The following is a 14,689-nucleotide window of genomic DNA, read 5'->3' as shown; positions in this document are numbered from 1 at the left end:
CTTTGGCACAAGTGGAGAACCAGAAGGCTCAATCCAGGCTACAGGCTGGGCAATGTCTGGTGGGTGACTTTAGCTAGGCAGCAGTGCTCTGGTGTTTGCATGCATGGTCTCTTGACCCACTCTCTGCTGTGAAGCTTACCTTTTGGAAGGTAGTTTCCAAGGAGCCTCCTGCACACGTATGGTGGGTGACAAGGGGGTCCCATGGCCTTCCACTGTGCTGACAGTGCTGGGGTAGCTGGGTGGGCTGGGAAAGCGGCACAGGGCAGTGTTGTTGGCATTGTTGATGTTGGCATTGGAGCCTGAAGATGAGTAGCTGCTGGGAGTGAAAGTGGAGTCCACCAGCTTCTCATGAGATGGAGACTCGGTATCTCCCTGGTTGTTGCCAGACTTATTGATGTGCAACGGCCGCTGGGTGGTGAATGTCTGGGGGAACGCACTCCTGCCATCACTTTGGTAATAGCTGACATGGTTTCCAAACAAGCCTCCGGCTCTCTGTCAGAGAAATAGAAATTATTTTCCCTTTGTGAGCGAGAAGATGTGCAGGGGCCCTGGTGTCTCCTGCTGTGGGAACAGAGAGTGCAGCACAGCTGTCTGATATTGAAGAATTTGAGCTATGTCCTTGAACACCATTTGCTCAATAACAATAAACAGCAATTAGAACAAGATAAGTAAATACCAAAGGCAAAAATAGTAAAGACAACTACAAATCTATAACCAATCCAAATGAAGTTTAAGGCGCGTGAACAGTATATTGCTACCAATTGAATTAGATGATTAAGTGCGTGCATTCCACGTGTAATTGAGAAAAGATATAAAAGACTTAGGCTGACGGACAATAAAGGTCTCTGGTACACCATCCACGGAGTCCGTGCCCTTACTGCAACATCCTGCCTAGCCTGTTGTTGAGCAAAAAAAAATGTGAGGACCAAAGTGTACATGATGGCACTGGTGCTCTCTCTGCCAGAGGACAGTGCATGGTCTTCTCTGTCAGAGACTCGGTACACGTAGGCTGTGAAAGCTTTAGCTTTCTAAGATGTTTTAGAGGACTGGCCGGGTGCGTAGGTGAGGCAACGGTGTCTCTACACCTCCCACCAGTCCTAGGAGTGCAGGGCTGGGTAGGGATGCAAGAACCAGGTAACTACTCTGTCCAGCTGTTGGAAAAGCAACATTTAGACATGAGAGGGAGTTTGAGAAGAGCACCAGAAACTATTAATCACCTGGAGGAACAAACAAAGAAAGATTTAATGAGCCAGTTATGTACTGTTTAGATTATGAGTAATGAAAGGGACTGACAGTATATTTCTGTAAGGAAAGGAGGAAAATGCCAAAGGAGAGGAAATATTACCAGAGGAGACAATTACAATAAATAGAAATGAAGTAAGAAAGAGAAGATTTAGGTAACTTGTTGAGAAAATTTCCTCCTTCTGTAGGAGCCCTATTGGGTTCTCATGTACTTTTTGGAAGGATGTTACTTATGCCACTGAAAGGAGGAGTGACAAAACACTGAAGTGCGCCTGGCTGCTGCTCTGCAGACTGTAGGATGGCTGAACTGATCTGTTCTTCAGACTCTTTAGCCATTCTCATTCTGATTTTATTTATGTTTTAGGAGGGAAACTTCAATTGAGAAGAAAATAGGATAAAAACTGTGCAAAGATCTCAGGACCTGGCACCCTGAGTTCAGCACTCTGTTTTGTAGTAGGGTCTAGAAAACAAGAAGGAGAATCCAGCTGAAATACAGAGTGCATAAGAGAGAACGTTGCACTCTTTGAGCTCAGCTACTGGTCTAGCGTCAGCCTGTAAACTTGTTCAGCACCTACCCGGAAGATATCATCTTCAGAAGCAGCAGAAACAGCTTCTTTCATGGCCTTATCTAGCTCTTCTTCAGCTGTCAGGTCTCCAGAAATTGCTCGTCGGATCTCTGGCCCAATGTCATGAAGTGTGCGCAGACCAGCCTGCAAAACAGCAAACTATAGAGCTTCATATCTCCGAGTGGGTATATTAGAAATAAAAGCAGTGCTATTTCTTCCTAAGCACTGTGAAGCCCTTTTACTTAATGTAGCATCCCCAGTCCCTAGAAAAACACAGCAAACTCTGTTCTTTCCTCTCCAGCTTAGAGAAGGAAGATTGCTTAGAAGGAAGATAGCTTAGAGAAGGAAGATTGCTCTTAGCAATCTAACCCAGGAATGTTTGTTGCTAGTCCCCTGGCTTCATCACAACAGGACATAGACATAAATCCACAGGCTTGACTAAGCAAGTCTGCATGCTTTCAACTTTGGGTTCTCAGATCCACAACCAGAAGCCCTAGAGCAGACACAGTTCCAACTGAACCATGTACTTGGCGCCTCTGAAAATCTTTTCTTTTTAATCAGCAGCTCAAATATGGATTTAATAGCTAAACTTCTGGCATCTGGACCTGGACAGCCCTCAAACCCCTCACTGACTGGAATCTGTTCCAGGGAGTCCATCCAGGTAGGTAAGCTGTGGGTATGCTGAGACCTTAGTCTGTATCTGCGCCTGCATCACAGCACTTTTTAGCTTGCTGGAACTCCAGAGTCACCCTTCTTCCTTCTTGTACACTTGAGGGAAATAAATAGTGCTGCTTGTACAGTCAATGGGGCTTTTTCATTCCTTCACACAGCCTGTAGTCCACCCAGTGAACACGTAGCACAGTGATGATGAGATCCCAGGTCTTAGAGCCTGATGCCCTGTCTGTTGGATGGCCTTGGCATCCAGGTATGCTTTTTGCTTTTTAACTGATTTTGCCTCCTGGCAACAAGCTCTCCCTGACCCTATTACAGTGACTCTCCTCAGAAAGGGTAGAAAGAATGTGGTAATAAGCAAATGTCTGCTGGACACTTCATACCAGTTCTCTAAAAGGAATCAAAATTTCAGATATTACCAGCAGATTGATAAACTGTGGATCTACCTCAATTGTGCCTTCCACCTCCAGAGCTAAGGGATGTGGCCTGTGGTACATACATGTTTATCCAAAAAGATTGATGTGATAATTCAAGGGGTCTGCAAACTCCTTTCCAGAGAGGATAGCCCATTGCAGCCCCCAGAATGGTTGATAGGGAAGTGGGGTCAAATGCCTCTACTGTACCACCCCTGTCCATCCTGTGCCCGCTTGTCACCTGTAAGGAGAGTGCGTTGCGCTGGGAGGGCTTGCCCACCAGTCCCTGTTCTTTACGTTTCTTGAACTTCCGGAAATACTCCTGAATCAGGAAAGTGGCATAGAACTTCCCGACGGTCACCTCGTCGTCTGCAAACGGGGTATTAAAGAAAATAAATTAAATAAGCAACTGATTTTAAACAGTGTATTTGCTAATGTGAGCCTTGCAACTCACAACAGAAACACTAGGCACCGCAGTACATCTCTACTTTTTATGGCATCAGGATGCAGGGCTGAGGGAACGGATTGCTCCACAGCCAGCGCTTGCTGTAAGTAGTCAGGAGGAGAGGTGCACGTGGCATTTGGACAGACTGACTCTGCTGGCAGAGAAGCCCTATAGCTGTGCATCTCTGGATGTACGTTGTTTATGGTGAAGTGCCTCTAACCTTTGCAGTCTTTGATGTTGGTTTACTACATAAGAACTTGCTGTAGCAGCAGCCTCCCAGTCTGGGTCAGCGCATGCTGCTCTGTCTTGTGGTAGCTTGAGGTAATACATACTCTGAGTCTGGGCTCACCAACAGCATCTGACTGACCATCCATCCCAGACCTGACCTGGCCCTTCTCTGCATTGAATTTCTGTCTGGTTGTGCCTAGCATGGGTGTGAGCAAACCAAAATTATCACGTCTCCCCAGAAATGCAGTTGTTGCTGTATTCTTACTCAATGCAAACTGTCAATCAGCCAAAATGTGCACTAAGTTTTTAACCAGGTAACTCTCCTCCCTTCTACAAACCTACTGGGAATTTTATAAGAAATGGTCCACTGACTTCAGAGGAGGCTGAGCAAGGTCCAGGATCTGCAACTGTTAAGTAACTGCCGGGTGCTGTTTTGTGCTATAGGCCCTGGAGCCACCTAGAAGGTCAGTGAAGGCTACACTGGATGCCCATGCATCCGGGGTCCTAAGAAGCCTAGGAAAGGAGTTGCCTAGAAGCCTGGTAATTACAGCCTACCAGGGATACTGCATAGAAGCCCACAGTAATCTGTTACAGCAGTTCAGACTGGCTGAGGAATGTCCCCAGGTACATGAGTCTTTGACAGGTATCAAGGTAGAAAGCACTTACGTGAGTAAAAAGAGTTATATGCCAATGTAAAGGTAGTTTTGCTAAACATGAAGGGGTTATGAGATGAGGCTGCATCCTTAACTTGAGCGTAAGGCCATATCTCTTATGCAGTCAGATAAAGTCCACATCATCCTCCCTGGAGCTACTTAGCTCTGCCTGCTTCCTTTGCTCTCAGCAGGTACCAGGTAGCATCCAGGGGAGCAAATGTCTATGATCAAATTGGGGCAAGATCTAGGAAAAAAGGTTTCTAACTCCTATTTATGCACCTTTTCTTCCTTCTCTCATTTTTTCAGCTGTAAGAAGATGATATTCATGTTAGTACAGGTAGAAACACTTCTCAGCCTGATGAAATAGTTTAATAGCTTGTAGAAGAAAGCTTGTCCCCCATATTCCACCTGATGATCAGAAGGTGCAGTAGGACATGTCAGATGGGGAAAAAGAGAGATTCAGAGACTGGGACAAGATCCTGCACTCACCACCTGCGGGGGGCACCACCTGGTCCAGCAACTTCATACTAGTGCGCTTCCAGATTTTCTTAATTATTGCTCTCAGCTCTTCGTTGGCTTGCTCCAGGTTACCTGCAGGGTGAAAATCATCAGAGACAGGAATTAAGCAGACCCTGCAGAGGAGCAATTTAATGTCTGGCATGGCAATCTTAGGAGCAAAATATCTGAGTTTTTTCAACAGTGGAAAGTTTTGGGCAAAAAGATGCTCTGACCATTGCTAAAGCCCCCTGAAAGCAAGAGGTCTTCTTCCTAAATATGCATAGTCATCTCCGGGTAGGAAGGTGACTGTATTACTGATTGATAGTCTACAACAGCCAGAAACAACAGAACTATTGTGCAACAACAGAACCATCCCGAAAAGCAACAGTCTCGTCTAACACTTCAGATTTTCATTGAGAACCAGTGAAGGCTAAATAGGAAACTGCAGCGGCGGTAAGGATGCATCTAGAAGTCTGAAGATATGGGCCTGCTTGTAGTACTTCCTAAGAATTACATGTTGCAATCCCTGCCTCCCAGCGGGTACGGAATTCTTCACAAGGTGCCAAGTGTCTGCCTTGGAGAGTTTGCACAGCGCTCTGGCAAGGCATGTGCAAGGCTTCCACTCTCTGACTCAGAGGACCAGGTTATTCGTGTTTATTCTCTGAAGGTTATTTGTGTTTACTCTTTGAAGAACAGCACAGGCTATAATAAGTCTTTTATGTAACTGTCTGAACTTAGAACTTTACATTCCTCCAAGGGGCTCTGAGCTAAATCAAACCACACTGCCCCTTTGAGAGTGAGTGAAACAGATTCGGTTTATATCCTCTCTTTCTAGATACCCATTTCCTCCCAGACAACTCACCTTCAATTTAGTTTCTTGGTTTATGTACATTCAAACCCCTTATAACTGAAGCTCTCTTCTCTCTCTAGATGTATGAAACCCCTATCTTGACCTCCTAGAGGTGCTGTTCCTGCAGCTTTTCTTATTGCTCCCCAGCATTAAAGCTCCTCAGTGTGCTGCACAGGGCTCTGCATAGCAGTAGCTCTCTTAAATAGGATGCAGTGAAGAGAGGGACACTAAGTACTCGCTGAGGATGAAAACGAGGACAGCATCAAAGCTGGCAATCTGACTCAGGAGGGCTAATTCCAGACTCCTGCCCCAATCACTTACAGGATCCTGCTAAGGCAAGAAAGCAAGCAAGCTTTAGGTGATTTCCCAGGAGTTCACTGGCAATGACTCCAAGACTTTGAGGGTAAGATGGACAAGAAAATTGAATCCTTCTTGGGTCTCTGTTTCATAAGAAACAAGATGTCCTACAGGGGTTGCAGTTATCTTTTTCCTCAGGAGAGCCTTTTTGGCCACAGTCAAATTCTGTTTAGCACAACATTCAAGGCCTTAATATAGTTTTTTAATGTTACCACTTTTGTTTTGGCTCAGCTGTCAGTATAATCCTGGCACAGTAAGGTAGGGTTCTGCTGGTCTCTCTTTTCCCATGCCTGGAATATAACGCAGCCTTGAGGCAGAGGTCTTTAGCTTTGAATTACAGACCTACACGCTCTTTCAGAGCATCTCATTAACACATGAAGCCAGGTTTTGACTTGGGACCAATATCTTTCATTACCGCAGGCAACAGAGTGCAACAAAGGAGACAAGCTGAGCCCAAGACCTTGTCTGCTTTCTCCAACTATACCCACTGGTCTATGCAAAGCTATTAAGAGTCCCTTTGCTTCTCATCTGTCTTTAGGCCTACACCACCACTGTCACTGCAATGTGATGTTAACTCATGCTAATGGAAGCACAGGAGGAGTTTTAGTGAGGTGAGACCCTAGAGTGCAAGCTCTTTTGCCTCCCTTAGATTGCAAGATCAATGGCAACAAGCAGTCAAAAAGCGTCCCAGCTCTGCAGCCAGTTTGCACAAGGGGAGGCTTTTCTGCCCTTCTTCCTTCCCGATTGCTGTTTAAGCAGACATTGATCTAAAACTTTTAACTTTGAGACCACTGTAAAGAATGTGATCAATAATCTGAGATGATACCATGGGAAGCACCAGCCTTCTAGGTAACTGGAAACACTGTCCTCTCCCTAGAAGATACTGTTCCTCCAAACATCTTTACAATGCTTTTTGTACTGGGTGCTGCATATGAGTAACTCGGATCACTTTACACAAGGTGTCCTTATTGTTGTATTCCAGCTCAGCACACTTTGTTGAGAGCAGCATCCAGCTACCTTTGTACCCTTGCAGTCAGTAAGCTTCTTACCTTCTGTCTTGATCCTCAGTGCTGTTCTGACCAACGCAAAGAGAGTGGCATTGAACATGACAGTCCCATCACTGTTCAATGGCATATTCATGGAGACAAGACGCTGTGGAGTAAGGAGAAGAAAGAGAACAATCATACTGCCAACACATGGACTGAAGCATGCTCTTCCTTATGTCCTCATGATGCCCTCCAGACCTGCCACCCCTCTTATGTGAGCATCCATGGCCTGTGGATTTAGTTACACAATTCTAAAAGTACTTGTCATATCTGATGATGGTCCCAATGATGGTGTGTTTGCCCTGGGGTCTCTCTCCCATTGCTAGATGCTCTTTTTTCTTCAATTTGGCTATCACTTTCTAACCTTTGTTTTCCCCAGTGCCCTGTGGGCATTTGCCCACAGTGTATTACACGGACAGAGATTTGTTCCAGGCCCCAAGCCATCTGGCTTTTAAATGACAACTTTTTTTTAATCAGGAGCAAACTGGTTTCTTCATACCTCATGACGCACTTGCAAGCTTGCCTGCACTAAAGCTGGGCCTGGTGCAAATGTATATGAACAGAGAGCCAGAATCTTGCTTTTAGATGACAGCTTGAAGAAAGGGAATTAGCCAAACCTGAAAGCTGTTCTGCTTTATCCAACTATTCCCCCTCTCCCTTTTAAAGGTGTGTCTGCCCTGCAGTAATTCTGTGAAGCCAAGTAGGACAGACAGTGAGTGCTGAGTACTGTTGCAGCTGCGGGGTGAACTTCAGTGAGACCAAGGACATGTATCTAAGACAGATGTAGCAGAGTCACCAGATCTTAGGTCCTTACTTCTGTCTCAGGAGGGACTTTGTTCAAACTCTTATGCTTCCAGGAGTTGATTTTATTTGAGCTCTGTCTTCTGCCACTTTGATGCAACTAGCCTGGTTCAGTACCCAATTGTAGGAAAGGCGTGTCATCCCCCATCACTACCACTGCAATCATAGGCTGGGGGGTTTGAACCAGACTGAGACAATGAACAATTGCTAGATAGCAGACTGAAAGGGAGTGGCAGCAGGCCACAGAAGTCATATATTTCTGCGTTCAGGTCCCAGCCTTTGTATTTTGCTCTGAGACTGATATAAAAAGCAACCTGAGGTGTCACATACAAACTCTGGGACTTGCAAGGAGATGAACAAAGAACTTCAAGTGGAGGAAGCATAAAGGTTACAAACATGTCATTATTGACTAGGGAGAGTCCTTTTTTCATAGCCAGAGCCTCACAACCAAAGAAATGAGTGAGACACTTAAACAGAAAATCTGTCCTTGCCCTTCCTGTATTTAATACCACACTCACCTTGCTGTTTAATATCTGTTGGTTATTTAAGCAAGAATGAGAGATAACACTAGGTTTTTGGCACACTGCTTAGCCCAAAGAAAATCTCAGAGATATTTTTACTTGCCCTGTTATTTCTGTCTGTCCTAATCTGTCCTGGGATGTATGCTTGATACTGCAAACACGTGTGGTTGATTCAGAGCTCGATGTTTGAGAGCTGTAGTTAGCACGGATGTTCTCTCCTAGCCAGAGAGAGGGCTGGCGGTGTGCTGATGTCCCCGACTAGCAGACAGCCCACCAGCTGGTGACCCTCTGGCCCTTGCCTAGGTTCTTGCCACCCAGAGGAAACGGGGAGTGGTGAAGGGGGGACAGTCCCATCCCGTGCCATTGCCAGCTCTGCCGCAACAGGCAGCGAACCAAGAGGTGCCAAGGCTTGGCTAGAAATTGCCACCCCAGGGCATTTAGCTGCTTGTGACTGCCAGCCATCCCTGAGCTGCAGTGTGTCTTACTTTGCAAGCCACTCGGTGAGGGCAGAGCTTCCCAAAGCCCAGGGGGGGCTGAATCCTCCGGAGCAGCGTCACCACATCCAAGTGTTTGATCCGGCCCCTAAAGAAGAAAGCACAGTGAGGGTCACATCCTTACCACGGGGCGACCTGCTGATCTGCCTGTGGAGTGTAGGGGCAGCTGGAAGTATCACTGAGATCTTCCTTGCCCCACGCTGCCAGTCCCTGCAACCCGGGCATAGCTGAAGGTGTTATTTCAGGCCTTTTGCGTTCGGTGCATTCCTCAGGATTTACCCAGCATTCATACAACTCCTACTAGTACAGAAAACCCAGCTGCCAGTCATACACAAGTCAATACTTGCAAGAATTGACTTCAGTGTTTCGAATGCTGCTGTTCCTCAGTGATATGTCATGAATGGACAATTTGGGGTTGTCCCCCCACCACTGATCTACTCAAAATCTACGGCTGCTTGTAGACCTGTTGGTCTTAGGGCTCTAGCAGGCACAAAAGTGCAAAGGGTTTATCTTCTCCTGGCACTTTACCTCCCATAAAAATAGCCCCAAGACACAGTCTTTGATACTTGTTTATGTTTGGGCTGTCACTGGAGCCACTGCAAACAAAGTGGTGAACTTCCTCCACAGCAGCAGCTGGGTTTCTTTCAAGTTCCATAAATGGCGTCCCAAAGAAGAATTCTCTCATGGAGGGAGAAGAGCTACCAGAGCCAGAGGTGGGGCTTCAAGCATGGGACATGGAAGGGGAAAAGGGAAAAAAGACCTTCCCATTTATAGATGGGAAGGAACAGGATGTCACCTGGACTGAGCAGCTATCAGTCACTGATATATATGGCTTCAGCCACTATAGTCTTCAAACAAGCACAAATAGTAGCATCTGTTTTGTTAACAAACAGTGTATTTATTAGAATTCTGTGCTTATCCCCTATCCATATTAAAAGTCCCTCTAGACAGTCATCATGGATGGGAAGAAGGGTTTCAATTTAAGCATCACTCTGATAATGTGACATGGCCTCACATACTGCAGAACCTGAGCCCAAATTAATTTTGACACTATGTCTCCTAAAGAAATCTGCCTTTAGTTTATGCCAAGATCTCTTTCCACAGTTTTCGCATTTTGAAGGGAACTTTGCAATTACAATTGTCAACTGTACTGTAATATCACAGGGATCTAAATGCGCTTTAAACCTAAGCATGTGTCAAACAGAGCATATAATACTGAATGTCAGTTAAGCCCTTGTGTGAGCTGTTCTTCTGTAACTTTAAATCCCTGCAGGTCTGGGGATGGGAATAACCCTGCAGACAACATAACACAGCCATGTGAAGGGACAGGTTGTGATGGGCCTACATGACACATGACAAAACGGAGATTTGAGCACAGCAGCTCTACCGTGAGTAGAAAGTAAAATAGAAGAGTCACAATATCCCAGACACATGTAAAAATAAACCAGCCCTCTAACCTCCTTTGCTCAATCTCCTGCTGCCCCTCCCTAAACAGTCTATATCTCCCCTCAAACTGAAAGTGAAGCAATGTACTGCCAGGTAACAAACAACGCAGCTTAAATGCTGAGACTTTTGTGTGTATCCTTGCACTGCTGGCTTATGGATTCACCAGCAATACCTGGTGGAGGTATCTATTTTAGGATTTTTGCAGAAAAAAAGTGTTCCTGCAGGAGGAACATGGCACTTACTGCACTGGGTCTAGAGAACAGAAAATAATGAGCCCCTTCTTCTGAGGAGCTCTGATATCCAGGCTGGGTTACTTACTTGGCTTCAGGGTCATACTCTGCCCAGATCCTTTTAAACTCATCCAGGTGGTGTGGTCCTAAAATGGACCAGTCCCGTGTCAGGTAATCAAAGTTATCCATTATAACAGCTACAAAAAGATTGATGATCTGCAAACAAGGACAGAGATGACTTGATGGATGAGGCAGGTAACAGTAGACTTTACCAGGTTCTCCATTTAAGGTCTGGATTTGGACTCGTAAAACTAGGAAGCCATTGGGGGTGGTTTCTTTGTTCCACCATGCCATCCCCCCAGTTTAAATGGGAAGATCCCAGAGGCAGGATATTCTCAGCTAGTCACATTTTTCTCTTCCCTGCTGAATGGATGAAGCCCAAGTTTGCTGAATGCTTGGACATGCTATGATGGCTTTTTATTTACCTGTGTCTTTGCCCAGTAGAATAGGGTAGTGGTGGGAGAACCTGGGATTTACCCTCTATAGGCAGTGGGGCTGAGACAAAAGCTCTTTCTTCTGGCCCAAGACCAAAACTTTTTAAATGTTGCTGCTGTTCACAGGGAGAGTTTTGTGCACGGATGCCAGCTGCGGAGCATGTGCTGTCGCTCTGAGCAATGCCGCATTGCCAACAGGGAGCAGATGCAAGTGGGATATGTGTATTCTCACAGTCATTGCTGCTGGCAGGGAAGGAAAAACTTCTCAGCAGTCAGAAGGAAGGTAGGAGGGAAGGTGGGAAGTGTGGCTGAGGCGTTGCTAGCCTCAGCACAGCCCACAACACGCTAATTTGGTTTTCTCATTGAGGGGGAGGGGGGAAGAGCACTCCTCTGCTGTGCACAGAGGATTGGGATTGGAAGCAGAGCATCCCTCAGAGCTGGAGGGAGGCAGGGATGGCAGTGACCAAGGAGGTGTTGTCACTGAAAGGGTGCTGCTGGGAAAAACCCCATGGGGAGATTTCCGCTCACTGAGATAATTCTTCTGCTGTGCAGTGCTGGTATCTGGGGAGGCAGGGGCTCAGTCTGACAGAGGGCAGGTTTTGGTTGTTGGAGCAGACTCACCAGGAAGGCACAGAGCATGTAGAAGCTGATGAAATAGAAGACGGCAAAGCTGCTGCCACAGGAGTGATCGGCTTCGGTGGAGTTGGCCGGTTCCGACTCTGGGTCGCACTTCTTGTCTGGGAGACATGCCAGCATGATTTCCTGCCAGGCCTCACCGGTGGCACACCTGGGCATAGTGAAGGGCAAGGGAAGACAGCAGTGACCTTTGGCATGAGAGGGACTGGTATATTAGCAACCTGTTCCTGCTCCCATGAGCATTAATGGGAATTTTGCCACTGAGGTCAATTAAGAGCAAGTTTGGCTGATGGCTGGGCTTTGACATACTCTGACATACCCTGCTCTTTTTGACTTTGTTGCCATCATCAGTGTTGTCATCACCAGTTCCTGACTGGCTTTGGCTAGCCTGGGTACAAGGCTGTCATGGTCCAACCAGCCAGACTCATCGAGATGTGTATGACATGGCTATGAATTGCATGAAAATCTCCTTGAAAATGAGGAGAGAGTGCTGAATTTGTGCCAGCTCCCCACTCCTCCCTGGCCCTGGCACACCTGGCCACAGCTGGAGCAAGATGGTGTGCGAAGCTGAGCTGGGCACGGCCACGCCAAAGCACAAGTGGGAGTTCATGTCCCTTTCCCAGCTAAAACAAGCTGGAAGTCATGCTGGCTCAATTTGAACGAAAGGAGGAGTTTGTGATGCATACCAACATTTAAGAGCACTGAAAACTGGCTACCTTACTTCTGAGTAGGAGGACTTGCCTCCCTCCCCAGCACAGTGTCAGCTGGCGGGGTAGAAGGCTTAACGGACTGGTCTTCTAATCCGACAGAACTCCTAGGCTCCCCGGCTAAGGGACAGCACGTTTCTACTCACCTCGCGAGCATGACAGGGTGGAAGGAGATAAGCCATGCCCAGGAGCAGAGGAATCGTGCTCTCAGGCTGACACAATCCAGAGCTGTCAGACACCCACCTGAAAAGCAGCAGCACTGCCTGGGGGAAGGTCTGGAAGTTGTTGTTGCGGTTGATTTCTGTGGTATCGTTCAGCGCAATTTTACCAAACACCTGGCAGAAAGCAGAGGTCTTTTCAGGTTAGCCCTGCAAAATCCCCAAACCTCTCATCACCTCTAGCTCTTGGCCTCACCCTGGCTCTGATATTTAACTCAATCTGCTGTTCTCTTAAAACATCATTTCCACAGGTCTTTGATATTTGCTGTTGCTTCCCTTGCTTGGGCTTTATCACCAGAAAAGCATTCATTTTGTAACAAGAGGCATCTTTTGTTAAAACAAGACATCCTTCCTTATTTCATACACTGTGAAAACGTGATATGGGGCCTTATTTTAACAAGCACTCATACGGCGAGGGTGTCCAGCTGAAAGAAATCAGTAACACAGAAGAAAAGGCTTCATTGCTTATCTGTCTTCACTAGGAGGAAATGATAGCAAAAGACCAGCAGCTACAAAGCCTTGAGCTTCCAATGCCGTGGGGTACCTTGGATCTTCCTGTAACAACATAAAGCATGTTGCCTTGGATCTGCAGATTGTCCAAATGGTTGCCCTTCTAGCAGCCATAGGCTTGTCACCAGCAGGTGTTTCAGCCTCCACTCCCCACCTCCTCCCAGAATGCAGCCGTGTGAAGATGATGACTAGATTTGCCCAGACAAGGATGGCTTACAGCTTCCGTCCATGTCCAACCAACCGTCACCGCACCAGCTGTTTCATCCAGCCACAGCACTAAGCCTGCAACCATAGCAAACCTTCTTAGGGGCCTGCCCTCAGATGTGAAGTCCCCAGTGCAGAAGAGTTTCAGGCCTTTCTGAAAAAGTCTTATATAACTTCGGTACTTTCAGGCACTGGGACTGAGAGCTTAACAAACCTTGCCTGGCAGAAAGGTCTCTGCACAGCATAGTCAGTCAGGACTATTTATTCCCTGCTGATAACAATGTGACAGAGATCTCGAGGACTGAACGTTGTAATCTCGTAGCCAAAATGAGCAGCAGGAACAGAGCAGCTCCCAGAGAACATGGAGCTCCTATTCAAGCAAATGTAACTGATAATTAACACCCCAAGAGAAAAAAAGTGACGTGGAGAGAAGCGCAGAGACAATGGCGAGGAGGCCATGCCAGACGGGAGGGAGGGCCTGTGCACAGCAGGCTTTCTGCAGGGGTTCCTCATGGACATGTGGGCCTTCCCCAGCCCTGACTGCCCCCACGCCGCGGGTAGCACTGACTGTCCCAGCTGCACCAAGGAGAAGCAGGCAGACTGTTTTAAATGCTCAGAGGCAGTTGGCGCTGAGGCAGCCCGTATTTTTTCATCTCAGGCAAGCGTAGGCAAGGGAACTTCCCATGCTGGAAGTGTGACTTTCCTTTCGACCTTGTGGCTTCTCTCACACACCAGGCACTGGTGGCAGCTGCAATGGATGCTTTGCATTAGGCACCTATGAGGAGCTGCAGGTAGAGGTTCCTCTCACGGCCTCTCCAGTCTGTACCTCCTGGGCCATGAAACGAGTGGCTTCATCCATCAGGATCAATTTGGATTCTTCCGCTTGGGTACTTCAGGCAGCGAGGCTTGGATGTTTTTACGCTCCAAGACAGGGCAGTAGCTGAGATAAAGTGGTAGGTCTCCTTTATGTGGGAAACTCTTATATTTTCATCAGATCTAGTACATCTAGTCTTTCAAGGTAGCTGCCTAATGGAGTGAGGAAGGATTTTTTCCCTCCTATGTGTCAGGGAACTTGATGTGTCAGTAGGTTCAAGAGAGTAGCACACAAAATATCTGAGATGCCATCTGGCCAAAAAGTGATGATAACAGGTCTGTGGACTCTAAGCAAAGAGGGAAGATGTGAAAAGTTGGTTTTCTCACTGGGAGACAGGAGGGCAGGAAGCGATCTAGTAATATAGATCAATGTGAAAGACAGATGTATGATCTTCAGGCTGCTGAGATGATTAAAACAGAGGTTTGAATGTAAGCCAAGGATTAAATAGCCAACTTAGAACTAGCTGACAGAAAAGACAACAGAATTACAGAATAAAATATCTAGCCCTGGCAGTGCCCCGATCATTGTAGACCCCATCTGCCTGGGTGCTTGGAAGCCATTTTTAATGCTTTATGTACCTACAT

At 46.8% G+C, this 14,689-nt stretch overlaps 1 protein-coding gene across 1 annotated transcript in view; it reads right to left on the bottom strand.

Moving 5' to 3' along the window:
* The window catches only part of CACNA1C (calcium voltage-gated channel subunit alpha1 C), a 446,904-nt gene that overhangs the window by 15,817 nt on the left and 416,398 nt on the right, over positions 1 to 14,689 (bottom strand). The window contains exons 34-42 of the mRNA XM_086755747.1: positions 12,543 to 12,634; positions 11,578 to 11,743; positions 10,551 to 10,678; positions 8,778 to 8,874; positions 6,974 to 7,076; positions 4,709 to 4,810; positions 3,135 to 3,262; positions 1,818 to 1,952; positions 140 to 492 (exon numbers count right to left, since the gene is read on the bottom strand). Coding sequence (XP_086611873.1) covers positions 140 to 492; positions 1,818 to 1,952; positions 3,135 to 3,262; positions 4,709 to 4,810; positions 6,974 to 7,076; positions 8,778 to 8,874; positions 10,551 to 10,678; positions 11,578 to 11,743; positions 12,543 to 12,634 — 1,304 coding nt within the window. The remainder of the gene's footprint in view (positions 1 to 139; positions 493 to 1,817; positions 1,953 to 3,134; positions 3,263 to 4,708; positions 4,811 to 6,973; positions 7,077 to 8,777; positions 8,875 to 10,550; positions 10,679 to 11,577; positions 11,744 to 12,542; positions 12,635 to 14,689) is intronic.

This window comes from Chlamydotis macqueenii, chromosome 1 (genome assembly GCF_036417535.1).
Source record: "Chlamydotis macqueenii isolate bChlMac1 chromosome 1, bChlMac1.mat, whole genome shotgun sequence".
Taxonomy (NCBI): domain Eukaryota; kingdom Metazoa; phylum Chordata; class Aves; order Otidiformes; family Otididae; genus Chlamydotis; species Chlamydotis macqueenii.
This window is presented reverse-complemented; position numbering and strand designations above follow the sequence as displayed.